Source organism: Sylvia atricapilla, chromosome 3 (genome assembly GCF_009819655.1).
Source record: "Sylvia atricapilla isolate bSylAtr1 chromosome 3, bSylAtr1.pri, whole genome shotgun sequence".
NCBI classification, from domain to species: Eukaryota; Metazoa; Chordata; class Aves; order Passeriformes; family Sylviidae; genus Sylvia; species Sylvia atricapilla.
Window position 1 is genome coordinate 112,884,946 of NC_089142.1, and position 13,984 is coordinate 112,898,929.

Sequence of the window (13,984 nt, forward strand, 5' to 3'; positions counted from 1 at the left end):
AAAGACCCCCCCCACGCACCCTCAGATTCATTTCTGAGGCCTTTCACCAGAGGACTGCACCTAATCCCCAGTGTTGCATCAGATCCACAGTGTTACATCAGACGGTGTAGAAGGCCCCACTCCAGGGGAGGAACCTGGGCATTCCCACCTAAACCTGAATGTATATTAACCACTGAATTCTCTGTTTCAGGGGCTTCCTCCATCTAGACTGTGACCATCACTTTGACTAAGCAACTATCAAGTCAGAATGCACAAGTGGTGATATTTTTCCTCTCCGATATCTACTCTTATCCTTTCTTTACCTTTCTTTCTTTTTCTTATGTATTTTCTCAAGTGATATCTTTATACTTGTACACTGCTGTATTACTACAGGTAATAATAACCAAAATGGCCACATACCTCCTTTCCACTGCAGCCAAGTTGTTGTGAAAAAAACCTGGCCCACAGATATTTATTTATAAACACTGGTCATCCAGTGCTGTTTTACTCTAATCTGCCCTAAGAATCTCAGTTACCCTCAGACCACAACAACCCTGAACAGGGGTTTGTCCCTGTGCTTTATCAGCACACTGCCACAGGGCTCTTCGTGGCCTTGAGCACAGGCATGACAACAAGAGCACAGCAAATAGCAGTGACACAGCTCGTCATAGGGCTGGGATGGGTCTGCCACCTCTGACCATCTTCAGACCTACTTCTTGCCAAAATCCCTGTTCTCTCTCAGACAGTGAGGAGTCTCTGACCTGCTATCACAGGGAGAAAATCATGCTGCAAGATGGAGGGCTCAGCAGGGTTTTTCTGCTGCAGACCAGGCAGCTCCAGAGACAGATGGATGAGATCTATGGCTCTCCAAAGTCCATTGCCTTACCATGGACTTGACAGCAGCCCACTGCTGTCAAAGTTCTTTTTGCAGTCAGGTATTATGGCTCTCAGCCCTCTGAAACAATGCCAAATGTTTACAAGTGGATGAGAGGGCTCAGGATGATCAAGAACCTCAATGCCTGACTCTTGCCCCAGACACTGGATCAGGACATAAGGCATCTTGCCAGGCCCTCCCTTACCTGAGCCTGCACAGCATCATCACTGGCCTCCTGCTCTGAGGAAAAGCTGTCATCCTCTTCTTCAGAGTCGTTATCAATGTCTGGAGAGCGATCTGAAAGCACACAGTGCAAATGCCCCAGCTAAGCATGATGCCCATCATGGCTCCAGTGACAGGACTGGCATGGCTGGCACTCTGTTAGCTGTGTCCCAAACATTTGCCTGCAGGTCTGAGCACTAAACACACCTGAAGCTTTGATTTTAGGACCTGAGGGGATATTCCCATCCTCATGGTCGATGGGCTGACTGGATAGAGAGTAGATGCTGATTTCAGCCACCCGAATGTTCACATCCTTCATGTTGCTGTGGAGGCCCAGGAGCTGCCCGCCATCCGTTGGGTGCTGCATGACCTAGACAGACAGACAGACAGACAAGCTCCCTGATGGGGTGACACAGTGGCAGCTGGCAGCCCACCCTCTATATATATTATATTATCTATATTATACCCAGCCAAGAAGCCAGAACACCCACAGCAATGAGTCCCTGTCCACCAGCCCAGCTCCCTGCCCAGAGCTGACACAGGAAGGCCATGTGGGAGTCCCCTGCTCCCAGCAGCCTGTACCTCAGCCATGTTAATGATTCCCACGGCCAGGGTCTTGTAGCCCAGGATGGTGCGGTTCTTGTATCTCTTCCTCCGCTGCAACATGATCTGTAGTTTGTTGCCATCTCTCTTGAGGAAGTGTGGGTACTGAGGAAGGGAAGCACACAGAACGTGGCAGCATGGGGGCAAGGCTCAGCACGACACACAGGCAGAAAAACCCTTCATTTGTGCTCAGGAACAGCAGGATCTGACCTGCTGAGCTTTGAGGTGCCTCTCAAACGCCACCCACACCTATCCACTATCCTCTGAATCCCAATGCCCAGCAAAACAGTCCCTGGAGCAACGGAGCAGCTGGCCAACCACAGTGGCTGTGCCTTTCACACTTAGCCCCGAGGTTGTTGCTTGCTGAAAAGTGCCAGGTAAGTGAGCCCAGGGGATCAGGCAACAGCAGGTACCTGCAGTGAGAAGGTCAGCTCCAGCTCAGTCTCCATCAGGCCCCCAGGCGGGAGGACGTATTCATTGGACCTCAGGACTCGCTTTGAACCCTACAACAAGATTGGCAGACACACACTGAGCTCGAGCACAGACTCCACTGCACCACACACACAAGACAATGGTGTTCAGGCCACAAGGGAAAAGAGAATGCCTTGACTCTGTTCTGTTCAGAGCCACTTTCACATGCCTAGCAACACTTTGCAAAAGCTGCCAGAGGCCCCTTCTCCTTCCCCACCTGCCAGGGAGCAGCTGCTGTTCACAAGCCTGCTGTGCTCAACTCTCTGCAGCTGGTGTGCCAGCCCCATATCATGGAGGGACACTCCTGGAGCCAGAGGGAGCCATGCAGGACAAACACTGCCTGGCCAGGAAAGGGACAGGTCCTGGAGACATCTCTCCCCCAAGCAGACAGGCACAGTGCAGATCCATGTCTAAGCACAGCTAGCTGGCTGGCTGGCTCTGCTGGCACCAAGTCAGGATGTCCAGGAGAACAGCTTATGTCTCAGAAAACTCTCTAGTCTTTTCCTCAGGCAGCAGTCTTTATCTCTCTACATATAGAAATGGTTTTTACCAGGAGGGCAGTAACAGAGGCACTCTAATCATGTTCCCACTCCAACTCTTTCCTTTAACTCTGCCCTATCTCTATGTCTTGGTTTCTGAGAGAGACACCGAATGACTTGGGGGCAGAAAAATACTGTCTGAATGCACCAGGCCCTCTTGGCTGCAGGGTGGCACAACCCACCTCTCAAAAGCCGTCTGCAAGGCTGTTCCCAGAGATGGTGCCAGGAGCAAGACTTTCCTCCAAAAGGTCTTCCTAAAACGGAAGAGAGGAGGTGGAGCTCATCCCCTTCACCATCTGTGAGCTTTCCTGGCCAAGAACACACTGACCCTTCCTTAACTCTTCTCTGATAACAGATGATAGGCAGTCACAATGACAGTGACTATTTACTTTGGCACATTTACCATTTGCTCTTTTTTGCAGAGATATCCACCAAAAATTCAATCTTTCATCAAAACACAAGTAGAAGTGCAATTCTATTTCTGAAGATGCTGTTTCTGGGGAATGACTTATGGCAAAGAAAAGATGAGGATATCCTGAGTGGTGTGTCCAGGAAGTAATGGTTTCATAAACATTGCTGTCCTGTGCCTTACTGTCATTTACCACTATGGAAGTTACGTGCCCAGCCTCAATCCAAGCTAGGTGAATCCAATCCCTCAGTGAAATGCCAGTGCACATCTCTGTGGCATTGCAAGGACTGGGACAAAAGCCGCTTCATTATCACAGTGCAAGGACAAGGACATCATGCTGAGGACTTCCATCCTTTGAGAAATTCAAACCTCAACTGGACATGGCACTGAGCACCTGATGTAGCTCAGCTGTTCTGTAACTTGAGTAATGTCAGGCAAGACCAATTTCTCTGCAGAACAGTTGAGTCCCCCTATGAGTGCTACAGAAAAACTTAATATCAAACTGTTACAGTGAAAATCATGGATGACAAAGAGTGTCAAGGAAGGGAAAAGCAATAGCAACAAGTGGTGGTCACAGGTTTTTACTGCCTAGGAACTGAAAACACACAGGAGCTTTCACTACAGTACACAGGTACATGATGCCCAGGTCTGGTTTGCAAGGTACAATCCCAAACTTCAGGTAGAAATCTGTCCTGATTGGTTTGGTTTATAAGAGGGTTGAGGCTAGAACAGCATACCACATCTGGAAAATGAGAGACAACTAATATAAGTACTGGACTAGGCAGACAGCAAAACACTAACCAGAATTCGCACTGAAGGTGCATTTTAGGAGAGAACAGCCCATTAATATAATACACAAATTTAGGGTTTAGCTAGGATTGCTCAGGCAGGAGTGAAAAATGCTACAAGTAGTTACAAAGAGGTAAGAAACAAAGCATGAGTCAGGGATAAACAGAAAACTCTGTATAGTAAGGAAGACCAAAAAAACTCAAGTTCCTTCAGGGAGTAGGGTTGGGGCAGTGGGCCTGGCAGACTCAAACAACCTTTTTAGCCCGGCCTATTTCACAGCACACATTCTTGTCTGCTATGTAGTGACTGCCAATACCATCTGTCTACAGCAGTACCAAGGCTTGAACCTGAGTCACCAGCCGAATCCTGCAGCCAGATGCAGGAAGATCTGCATCCACAACACCTGTCACAGGAGCTGAAAGTTCTGGGAGTGCTGGGGCTTGTTTTCTTCTTTCTTTCTTTGATTGTTTCCTCTATTCATGGCTCAAGACAGAGTATTTGTGACCTACAGTCTCTTTGCAGAGAGGAACACTGTGTTTCCCTTCATGCCATAATCAGTTGGGATACCAAGGCAGGTATCTGCAGCTCTATGGAGCTGAGCCAGCACATCCAGATCTCTCGGTGCCACGCTGAACAACACACAGAAGGAAATGTTCTATGATGTCTCCAGTCTATTAAAACAAGTAATAAGGGATAAAGGTTTAAAAACCACTCAAGTGAATGAGAGCAAATCCCCTTTTTCACAGTAGTTCAGGCTTTATCTCACTCAAATCTATAGAACATTATATATTCAAATCACCTCTAGGAAATGGGTACGTTCTGTAGACATAGAAAGTTTCCCCTGACAGTGTTTTTTTTCAGATGCAGGAGCAGGTAGCAGCACATGGCACCCTTGGAAGATGTCTTTTAAGACCAGAAGGGCATAGTGAAAAGGAGATCAGCAGCTCTGGACGGGCCTACACTGTCCTTTGGGTCATGCATGTCTTTTAAGCAGACTGTCTCCAGCACTGGAGCTATTGTCTGGGTGGCAGCCCCATTCAGACAGGGTCAGAGCTTTATTTCCATGCAATCTGCCCTTCAGATTCCTGACCCTAACAAAACTACTACTGAAATGAGAGAAATATAGCACTCCTTTTCTCTAGTCCCCAGCTGCCCCCTCGGGAACTTGCAGGTCCTTTATAAATTATGTGCATCAGTTGTTTCCATCCAAAAGATGGAATGCTCACTGGAAAGCCTTCAAACAGTTTCTTACTAGTGTGACTCATCTGTTACCTAGGAGAGGAGCAGGAGGAATGGATCCATCTGAGGCCACTCTGTAGGCATGCAGTGCTGAAGCTGCCTACAGCCTCCATCTGCCTTCCAGCAGTCCCAAACCCTGCCAAGGAGGCTGGTCAGGCAGATGGAAGCAGCCTGGGGAGGCACACAAACTCAGCCCAGTCCCACAAGGAATGCTGAGCCATGGGGTAATGTGGGCAAAAGCATTCTCCTTGTTTTCTTCAGCTTTGCAGGGAGCCTACACCAGCATGCAACCACAGCTACGTGGCCATGCAGAGAGAGGTGACCATGTTGGAATTGAATCCCTGAATCCAGCCGCCATTCTCTGACAGGAAAAAGAGCCCTGTGGCTTCAAACTGCTGAGGCCTATTAATTTCTTTTGCCATCAGGGTGCAAGATTGGCCTGTAGGAGGGAAGGGGGTGGTCTGTTTCAAAGAGCTGGAGTCCCACTGTGCAGTCTCTTGCACAGTCCCACATTTGCAGTGTGTGAGGGCTGTAGCTGAGGACATGCACACCCAGCACACATCAGCCCCAGCATAAGTGGGGCTGGGCAGGAACCCAAGGTTCCCCAGGACACAGAAGCACATTCAGCTTCGGCTGACCACACAGGAGAGAAGTCAGGGATCACCCCAGCCCAGTCAAGTAGGACGCACAGCTGGCTGCCTGTCCTCCAGTCCTGTGCTGCTGTCAGCTGTGGCCCAGCCTTGATTGCTTCCATGTTTCCAAGGGCAAGCCAGGCAGCTCCCTGCTGCTCAGGCTGTTTCCTTGCTAAAGCCTGTACCAAAGGGACACAGGTCTCAGGGGTCCCAGGGCTTCCGGCTCTCCTGAATGACACCATACAGTGATGGAAAGGCCAGCAATGTGGGGCACTCACCAGCAGTGTGTGGACCACAGCCGCCTCCTCCTGTCCTCATGTCCTGCCCCAGGTTTCGCACACTTGCCTTTCAGTTTCTTCTGTGCGAGTGAATCAGGTCTGCCATGAAGGCAAACTCCAGCTCCCAGAGCTCCACTAATGCTGCAGCTTCCAGCACTAATCCAGGATTTGGATCCTAATGTGTGCGGCACACAGAGCTCTGTGGGAGCACAAAGCTGCTGAGCTGCCAGCCCACGGTGCTTTCAACGGGATCAGTTGCTTTCGTGCCAGCTGACAAGAACGAAGGAAGGACACCAGCACCCCAGCTGGGTCAGGGAAGCTGTGGCCACAGCAGCACACTCCAGATACATTTTGTTTCCATGCTGTCATTTGGCAGGTGGGAAGAACGTGCCTGCACCCCCAGGAACCCATCTCTCCACCACCAGTTGCAGATAGGGTGGAGGGATCTCACATATCAGGACGGTGGCAAATTCCTGTCCCCTTGGTGACAAATACATTCTCCCTTCCCTTCTGCCTGGTTCCCAGTAGAGGCACCAGGCCTAGCAGGGATGCACAGGGAAAGGGAAGGGATATTAGAGGCAACTGTGAGGTCAGACAGGGTACAAATGTCATCAGAACATTATGCACAGAGACACTGATCCCTTGCAGCCTTCCCTTCCCACCCTTCCCTCCCCAGGGAGTGATCTGGATGGAAGGCACTGCTGGAAACCATCAAGCACTGACTCTCTCTTAAAGGGTAGGGAACAGTGGGATGACAAACCCCAAACAGCAGTTTGAGAAGAGGGCCTTGACGGAGACAGGCAGGGAGGCATGACAGATTCTGTTCCAGTGCCTAACCAAACTCATTCCCATTACAAGCCAGCACCAGCTATCTTGCTGCTGTCCCTGGGGCATCACTTCCACCTGCCTGAGAGCCAAAATCTCCCTGAGCATACTAAGTGAGACAGAGGGGTTGGTTGCAGACCAGCACTTCACAGAGGGCACAAGGATGGGCTTGGCTCACTGCCATCAAGCAGCACCAAGAAGAGCCTACCTGAATTTTCACAGCGATAAGCACAGAGCTCAGCTCTTTGTCCAGCTCTTTCAGCACCGTGAGTTTCTTCAGGCGCAGACTGCAGAGCCTGTAAGACAGAGAAAATGGGACACATTCAGGCACCACCATCCCTGGGGCCCTGCCACATGGTACCCAGGAAGGCAGCCTGGATGCCTGGCCCAGCTGCAGGCACAAGCTTGGCCTAGGAACGCCAGCATTCACGCGCCACAGAGACAGCCCATTGGGGAAAAATGGAAAGAAGGAAAATTAACAGAGCTAAAGCAGGCTTAAAGGATTAGCATGCAACAGGAAGTCCAACAGCAGGCCATGTGGTAAAGAGATCCCTTCCCAAGCAGGGCTGTTGCCAGCTCTGCTTAAATCTACCTTGGCCACAGCACCGTTTATTTATAAACCAAAGCACTTAAATCCACTCTTATCTTGGACTTAGTTAAAGCAAATGTTCCCATGCAGACATCACAACTCAGCTCTTCTCTTGCACGGTACCACACAGAGCTGACTCGAGAAGCAGCCCCACAGGAGGCTTCATACAGCTTCAGCCACCCTGAGCAGCTCAAATATTGGGGACTCAGCATGGTAAGTGGCACTTCCAGGAAAAAGCTAGGAAGGATCCTGAGGCTAAGTGAGAGGAAGGAATAGTCAGTGCCAGTGAGACAGCCAGCCACTCCAACGTCCTACCAAGGAGCCTGCAGCAGGACTCCCATGGAGACTACTTACAAGGAACTCTGTGTCACGGAGCTAAGCCAGACATGGCTTTACACACGGTAAGAGCGCAGTGATGTTTTGCAAATTACCCTCTGTGCTCCACAGCTGCATTGCTGTAGACTCTGGGTCCTAGGACTTCTTGTGGGTATCAGCATGCTGGACCTGAGAGTCAGGTCTGCATGGAGAACCTGACTGGAGAACAGATTTGGCTACTACCAAATGACTTTCTGTCTAACACACTGTGCTCTCTGAAGGCTTGCTTTATTTATTTTTAAAGGAAAAACCTGCTCTTGCTATGCTGATGTACAGCAGCAGCATAGAACAATCCCAGAGATGGAACTACAGCAGAAAGGGATCAGGTTTAGGGCTTGGCAAGCACTCACCTCCTACCATGTCCCTGTCCTCCCTTCTAAAATAACTTAGCTTGTGCAGAAGGTTTCCTGGATGGTGACTGCAACCCTGCTGCTCTGCCCTTCATGTTCTGGTCCCTCCTAGGGGAGACCAGAAGTCAGGAGGCTGGTGTGCAGGGAAGCTCTGCACACTTGTTTGCCACATGGCTGCATTCTTTTCAGCCCAAAGCACAGACTCTAAGCTCTTGTACACCGTGCACCCCAGCAGTACAGTAAGTGGTCCCATCTCTGTCCACCCTTCTCCCCCAAGCTTGTTTGTAGGAAGGGAGAAACCTTACTATCTGAGGCAGGTTTCTCCCTCTGCAAAAATACTTAGGCACGGTCAGGGGTGAGCTGTGGGGAGCACGGCCAAAGACAAAGAGGCACCTCTCAGGCAGAGAGGGGGGGGACCGAGCTCCTCCCAGAAAAAGGGGCACAGCAACTCCATCAGATGTACTAAGGGAAAGCTTGCAAAGAGGCTAAGCTCAGCTAACAACCACCACTAACCACTGCTAATTGTGACTGTCACTAGACAAGTCACGGAGAGAAATGAGGCCTGAACATGTAAGACAAGGACAGTACATCTACTCAAATTTTCCTTGCAGCACTAATTTAGTCACAATAGTTATCTGCATGGAAAAGTTATCCCTTAAAGATTAAACTTGCATAAGGACATTCAGTCTTAATTGGAGAATGTAGAAAGGTTATAATTCTACCTGGCAGTTGTCCTCACTGTAGAAACACACTACTTACCCAAAAATAATTCACTCATTAGCTCTTCATGCTCCTCTCTGAGGCACTACCTGGTATTTTTTCCAGGGGAAGAATGAATGCCTGCCAGTCAGCTCTGCCAACCTGGGCAGCTCTTTCATCTCTGATATGGGACTCTTCTCTTTCTACCCCTCTCCAGCTTTCAAGACCTATTTCACACAGTGAGAGATGCTGTAGTCTAGCCCATATCCTTTCCATACCATGTGCCAGAATGTGGTTCCCCCCTTCCACTCTCTGCTCTTCCTCCATGCAGCACTCAAAGACATGAGGTACTCAAAGGTATAGCTTCCTCCCTGCAGCTCCAACCCTTCTCAAAACAGTGCTTTCTAAAATACCACGACCCTTCCCACAGGGATTAACATGCATGTTCAAGAAACTGAATGTACTTGCAGCGCAAGAGCACACAATTTTTAAGCAGCTTGACTGTCCCTGATGATCCTCTTTTGATCTGTTACTTAACCAATCCCTGCATCACCCAGATTTACATCAGTGCTGAGTGTTCGGTGCCAGTACAGGGCAGCAGAGGGTCTCATACTAATCTCTGCAGATATCTACGAGACAGGATCAATCCACAGTGATCAGATGCTGCTCTGAACATTTCAGCCAAATCCCACAACAACTACCTCATGGTTTTGTCCAGAACTGATCACAGTGTGATCCCTGAAAAACACTTTTTGGTAGACAAACTACAAATCTGGATTTACTCGCTCCTATAATTAAACAGAACAAGTAGCAACTGTTCTTGAGCTACGGAACCACTGCAGGGACCTCTGTTATACTGAGCTGTGGTAAATATGACTGGAACATTCTGATAGCAACAATGGAAAATGAGCTCCAACAGGGCAGTCTGACAGTCTCCTGAAACCTCAGTACTCCTACACTCCTCTACTGGTCATTTATTGGTGAGAGGTACTCACTGTTCCCTGGTATTATCTTAAAATATGCTGCCTTCTTTCCCTCACTAAATGATGAATTTGGAGCTTTGTTCTGAAGTTTGCCTGAAACAGCTGTAATGTTTTCACCAAGCTGGCCTGTAGTTATCTTGAAAAAGAAAGCTCTTACCACATGCATTTTGTGAAATTCAGTGCCAGCAGCAAAGCACTGCCTCCAGCGGTTGTTTGCAAAAGCATCCAATCAAGAGGTCACAGAGGACACACACTTTCCTTACTTTTGTTAAGGAAGCTTTCCTATCTGACCATCCAGGACCACAGGTAACTGTGCTGATTCCAACAAACTGAATATTTTTTTCTCCAAGGAATAGATACAGGCTGGTTTTCCCAATGCAACTGAATGGAATAATATGCAACTGGTTTGTGATGCAGTCACAGTTCCTGCATTATCATTCCACTATGTGTACTTCATGTATGTACAGATTGAAGGGATTTGTATAATCTAGGAGCCGAGAAAAGGAGCAGACACCATTTTATTGCTTTAAAAGCTTGTTCCCTCTCTGGGCCCCATGTGACAAGTTCAGTGTTTTCATTATTAGTTGCCTCTGTCAGAGGCTTAGTCAATTCCCTATAACCCAGGAAACCACAGCTGATGAAATCCCACAATTCTGAAAAATCCTCATATCTGCTTTTCAGTAACCAGACATGGGAGCTTAACTATGGCCTCTACTCTTCCCCAAAATAAATCCTAAACATTTAAACTCGGATACAGCTGAAGTCTGGCCAGAGCTGCACTGTGCCCCCATTTTTTGCCAGAGCGATACACAGATGTATAGAATCCATTTTACAAGCATGCTCATTTGTTATACCAAGTCATGTATGCATTATTCAAGAACCAATTCACTCAATTTTATATTTTTATTGCAGTGCAGTAACTGTCAGAATTCTCTGCGGATTCAATGGACCTAATCCCCTACCTCCTAGAGACCAGAGCAAGGCAACATTAAAGCATTTTCTTATCTATTTTTTATCTTTTCCGTAACAAAAGGTAGATTTTTGCTTTCCTTTTCACTGAAGGGGTAATATAAAGCATTATGCAACAATTTCCTGCTTGGGCAGTACTCTTTGCATTGCTTCCTCCTTGAAGAAATCAAGTGTGTTCCCCAAATTAAAAAAAAAAAATGTTGTTTTGAAAAGCAAAAAGGCCTTCTGCTGCTCTGACTGTGTCACTAAACTGGGTCACAGGTGATGCCCTTCATGTATGAATAGAACTAATCAAATCTTCTTAAGAGCAACTAAAACAGTCCTCCTCATTATGGAGGAAGTCTTCAAATATCATTTGTATGTTTACAACCCTCTTACTTATATAAACGTACATGTATAAAAATATACTTTTAGAATTTTTTCCAAAGTATACATAAACATTATTGTAATTACTATAAGTACAATATTACTATATATTATATTACTAATACTATAAGTACACTATTATAAGTACAAGTCCAAAGAAAATCTCATCCAAATAATAAAGCAGGGTTCCAGCTGATGTGCTGAACATCTGGAGAATCTGCTCTTGGTATGGTCCACACTGCAGCTGGAACAAGCCAGAAGAGTCCAGTGTGCATCCAGAGTCACGGCCCAACCCTGCTCTGTGCCCCAGAGCCAGTTCTTATCCCCAAATTACGGGTCAAGCCTACTAAATGCTCTCTTTTTCTGTTGATATCTTGGGCAGTTCAGTTTGGCTTCCCAAGCACTTGGGAGTGGCAGCTCATTCTCTGGACAAGACTGTTTTTCCCTGAACATTTGCACTGGTTTCTCCAAGTGGCAGCCGCCAGGGGCCTTGGGTTTTCCTGCAGTTTCCATGTCACCTACAAATGCTAGAAGACATCCACCTTTCCCAGCACTGTCCCTCTGTGCATCCTTGTCAGCACCACCACCCTTATTAGACGCACAGATGTGGACGAAGCCTTCAATAGCGTCAGTTTAGCTGCTCTTCAATATTTTCCCTGACTTTGACAGCTCAGGTTTCCCTTCAAGGAGGTATATTAAACTCTGAGAGCGGGCTCCTGGAAAGATGCCGGGATTTCCACGGGGCTCCCGATGCTGCTGTAGCATGCAGCATTGCCCCTGCCAGGCGCTGGAGCAGCAGCTATTCCCGAAACACGCTCCCGCTAGAGGGCACAAGGCAGCCGGCCCCCGATCCCGGGACACGGGGACACGCACCCGGCCGGCGCCACCGAGCGGCTCGTGAAAGCGCATCCGACCACAGAGCTCACCTCGGACACGGGCCCGAGCAGGTGGCAAGGGGAGAGCACACAAAGGGTGTGCCAGCGGTGGGACACCACCCGAAATGGGCCACGGTTTCCTGAAAGCGAGATCCTCCCCAGCCCCGAGGGGTGCGTTTGCGTGAGACACCACCGATGCACGCAGAAGGGAGGAGAGACCTACTCCACTTTCGGAAACCCAGTCCCTGTTGCCAGCAGAGCAATGAACTGGGACAGGAGCAGCTTCAGCGGGAATCAGGACGGGTAGTGTGCCAGTTACAGATGGACTGGGAGAAAAAGCCAACGTCAGCCTCCTCCGAGAGCTTCCCCAGGGAAAGAGACACAGAGGACTCAAGGCTTGCTAGCACAACACTTGCCACTCTGCCCTCCAGCTACTGCTGCAGCCTGCGATGAGCAAGTAAAGCACCAAAGATGTGTAACACAAGGATACAAAGGCCAAAAAACACGACAGCATCCTCCTGGGGTCAGCAAGGAAGGAGCTAGGGCAGAGCCACCAAATACCTGCCGTGTCTCAGGTCCCTCAGCCGAGCTGTACAAGGTGTGAACCACAACAGCCCCAGTGCTGACCAGCATTCCTCTCCTTGCCATAAAAGACACATTTCAGCTCATCTGCATCCTGGCTGACAGCAGCTTGCTACCGATAGCACATGTCTGCCCTGCTGCTGGATCCAGAGCAGGGTTCTGCTACTGCAAATTGCAGCAGGTTTGACCTATCCCAATGCCCAAGTGACATATACAAAGGAAATCCTAAGGCACAAAGAACAGAAGACAAAACCTCCCCAGGTTGTTATGCCCCTTCATTTCCTGTGAAGCATTTCACAGTTTACAGCTCTGCCTGCCTCTAAAAATCCAGCCTGTTTTCCCACAAGACTATTCCTCCCCTCCATCACCCCACCTCCATCCAAGTGCCCTAGACAGACCAAACCCAAGGCCAATGCTCAGGCACTCCAGAGGACCAGATTACACCCTCTTCCCTTTTGTCTTTGAGGGCTTTAACAGCAAAGGAAGGGGTTTCTTGTCCCCACAGCATCAACTTGGCTGCACTACAGGGGAGGAGGATAGGCGAAGTCATGCTGGGGAGAAGAATAACAGGAATCAGTAGCAGGATATACATTACCAAGAGCAAGGTATCATCCAGCAATTCATCCTCAGTCAGGAGGCAAACAGGAAGAAAACAATGTCCTGCAAGCAGATACATCTACCTTTCCTTGTCTTCCTGGCTGGCTTCTTGCAGCTGCCTAGTTTTCCTCACAGCCTTTTGTCCTGGTTAGCATTTCCCCTCTGGAATGGCCATTCAAGATAGACTGCAATCACTGAAAAGAGGCCAGTGAAGTGCATTAAATGGGACCTCAGCACCACTGTACCAAATTGGAGCACCTCATTTTTTTTCATTTGCCTATCCCCATGGAAAGGAAAATCCACACCATCAGCCCCCACTGTTCTCATCTGACCAGGCAGGCCATTCTTAACTGCATCAAACATCACCATCTCACTGTGCATGCACATTTATCAGACATGCCCTGCTCCAGTCAGCCCTTGGAGGAGTGCCTAACTCTCTTTTCTCTGGGCAGACGATCTCTGCTTTGGTCAGCACCCAGCTGCTCTATTAAACACTCTGAAAGCAGCTTTCCCACCCACTGCAGGGACCACACACAGCTCTGCCCAGGGGATCTGACTGGCACCCAGAGGCCTTCCAAGAACCATCTTCTCTTCCTCCACAAGCTCGTAGCGCTCCTCTGTCCTCAGAGATGTATTTCATGTACTGCAATACCACTGAGACAGCACACAGCCACTCTCAACAGAGGCACAGAACAGGGCAGGTCGTGTCCCAGAGACACAACAGTCAGGACAAGGCATA

At 48.8% G+C, this 13,984-nt stretch overlaps 1 protein-coding gene across 2 annotated transcripts in view; it reads right to left on the reverse strand.

Annotated features, from left to right (window-relative positions):
* Positions 1 to 13,984, reverse strand: part of LOC136359776 (phosphofurin acidic cluster sorting protein 1-like) — a 51,311-nt gene that overhangs the window by 12,663 nt on the left and 24,664 nt on the right. For both annotated transcript variants that reach the window (XM_066316713.1, XM_066316714.1), the window contains exons 2-6: positions 7,069 to 7,156; positions 2,092 to 2,181; positions 1,658 to 1,783; positions 1,283 to 1,445; positions 1,059 to 1,150 (exon numbers count right to left, since the gene is read on the reverse strand). In XM_066316713.1, coding sequence (XP_066172810.1) covers positions 1,059 to 1,150; positions 1,283 to 1,445; positions 1,658 to 1,783; positions 2,092 to 2,181; positions 7,069 to 7,156 — 559 coding nt within the window. The remainder of the gene's footprint in view (positions 1 to 1,058; positions 1,151 to 1,282; positions 1,446 to 1,657; positions 1,784 to 2,091; positions 2,182 to 7,068; positions 7,157 to 13,984) is intronic.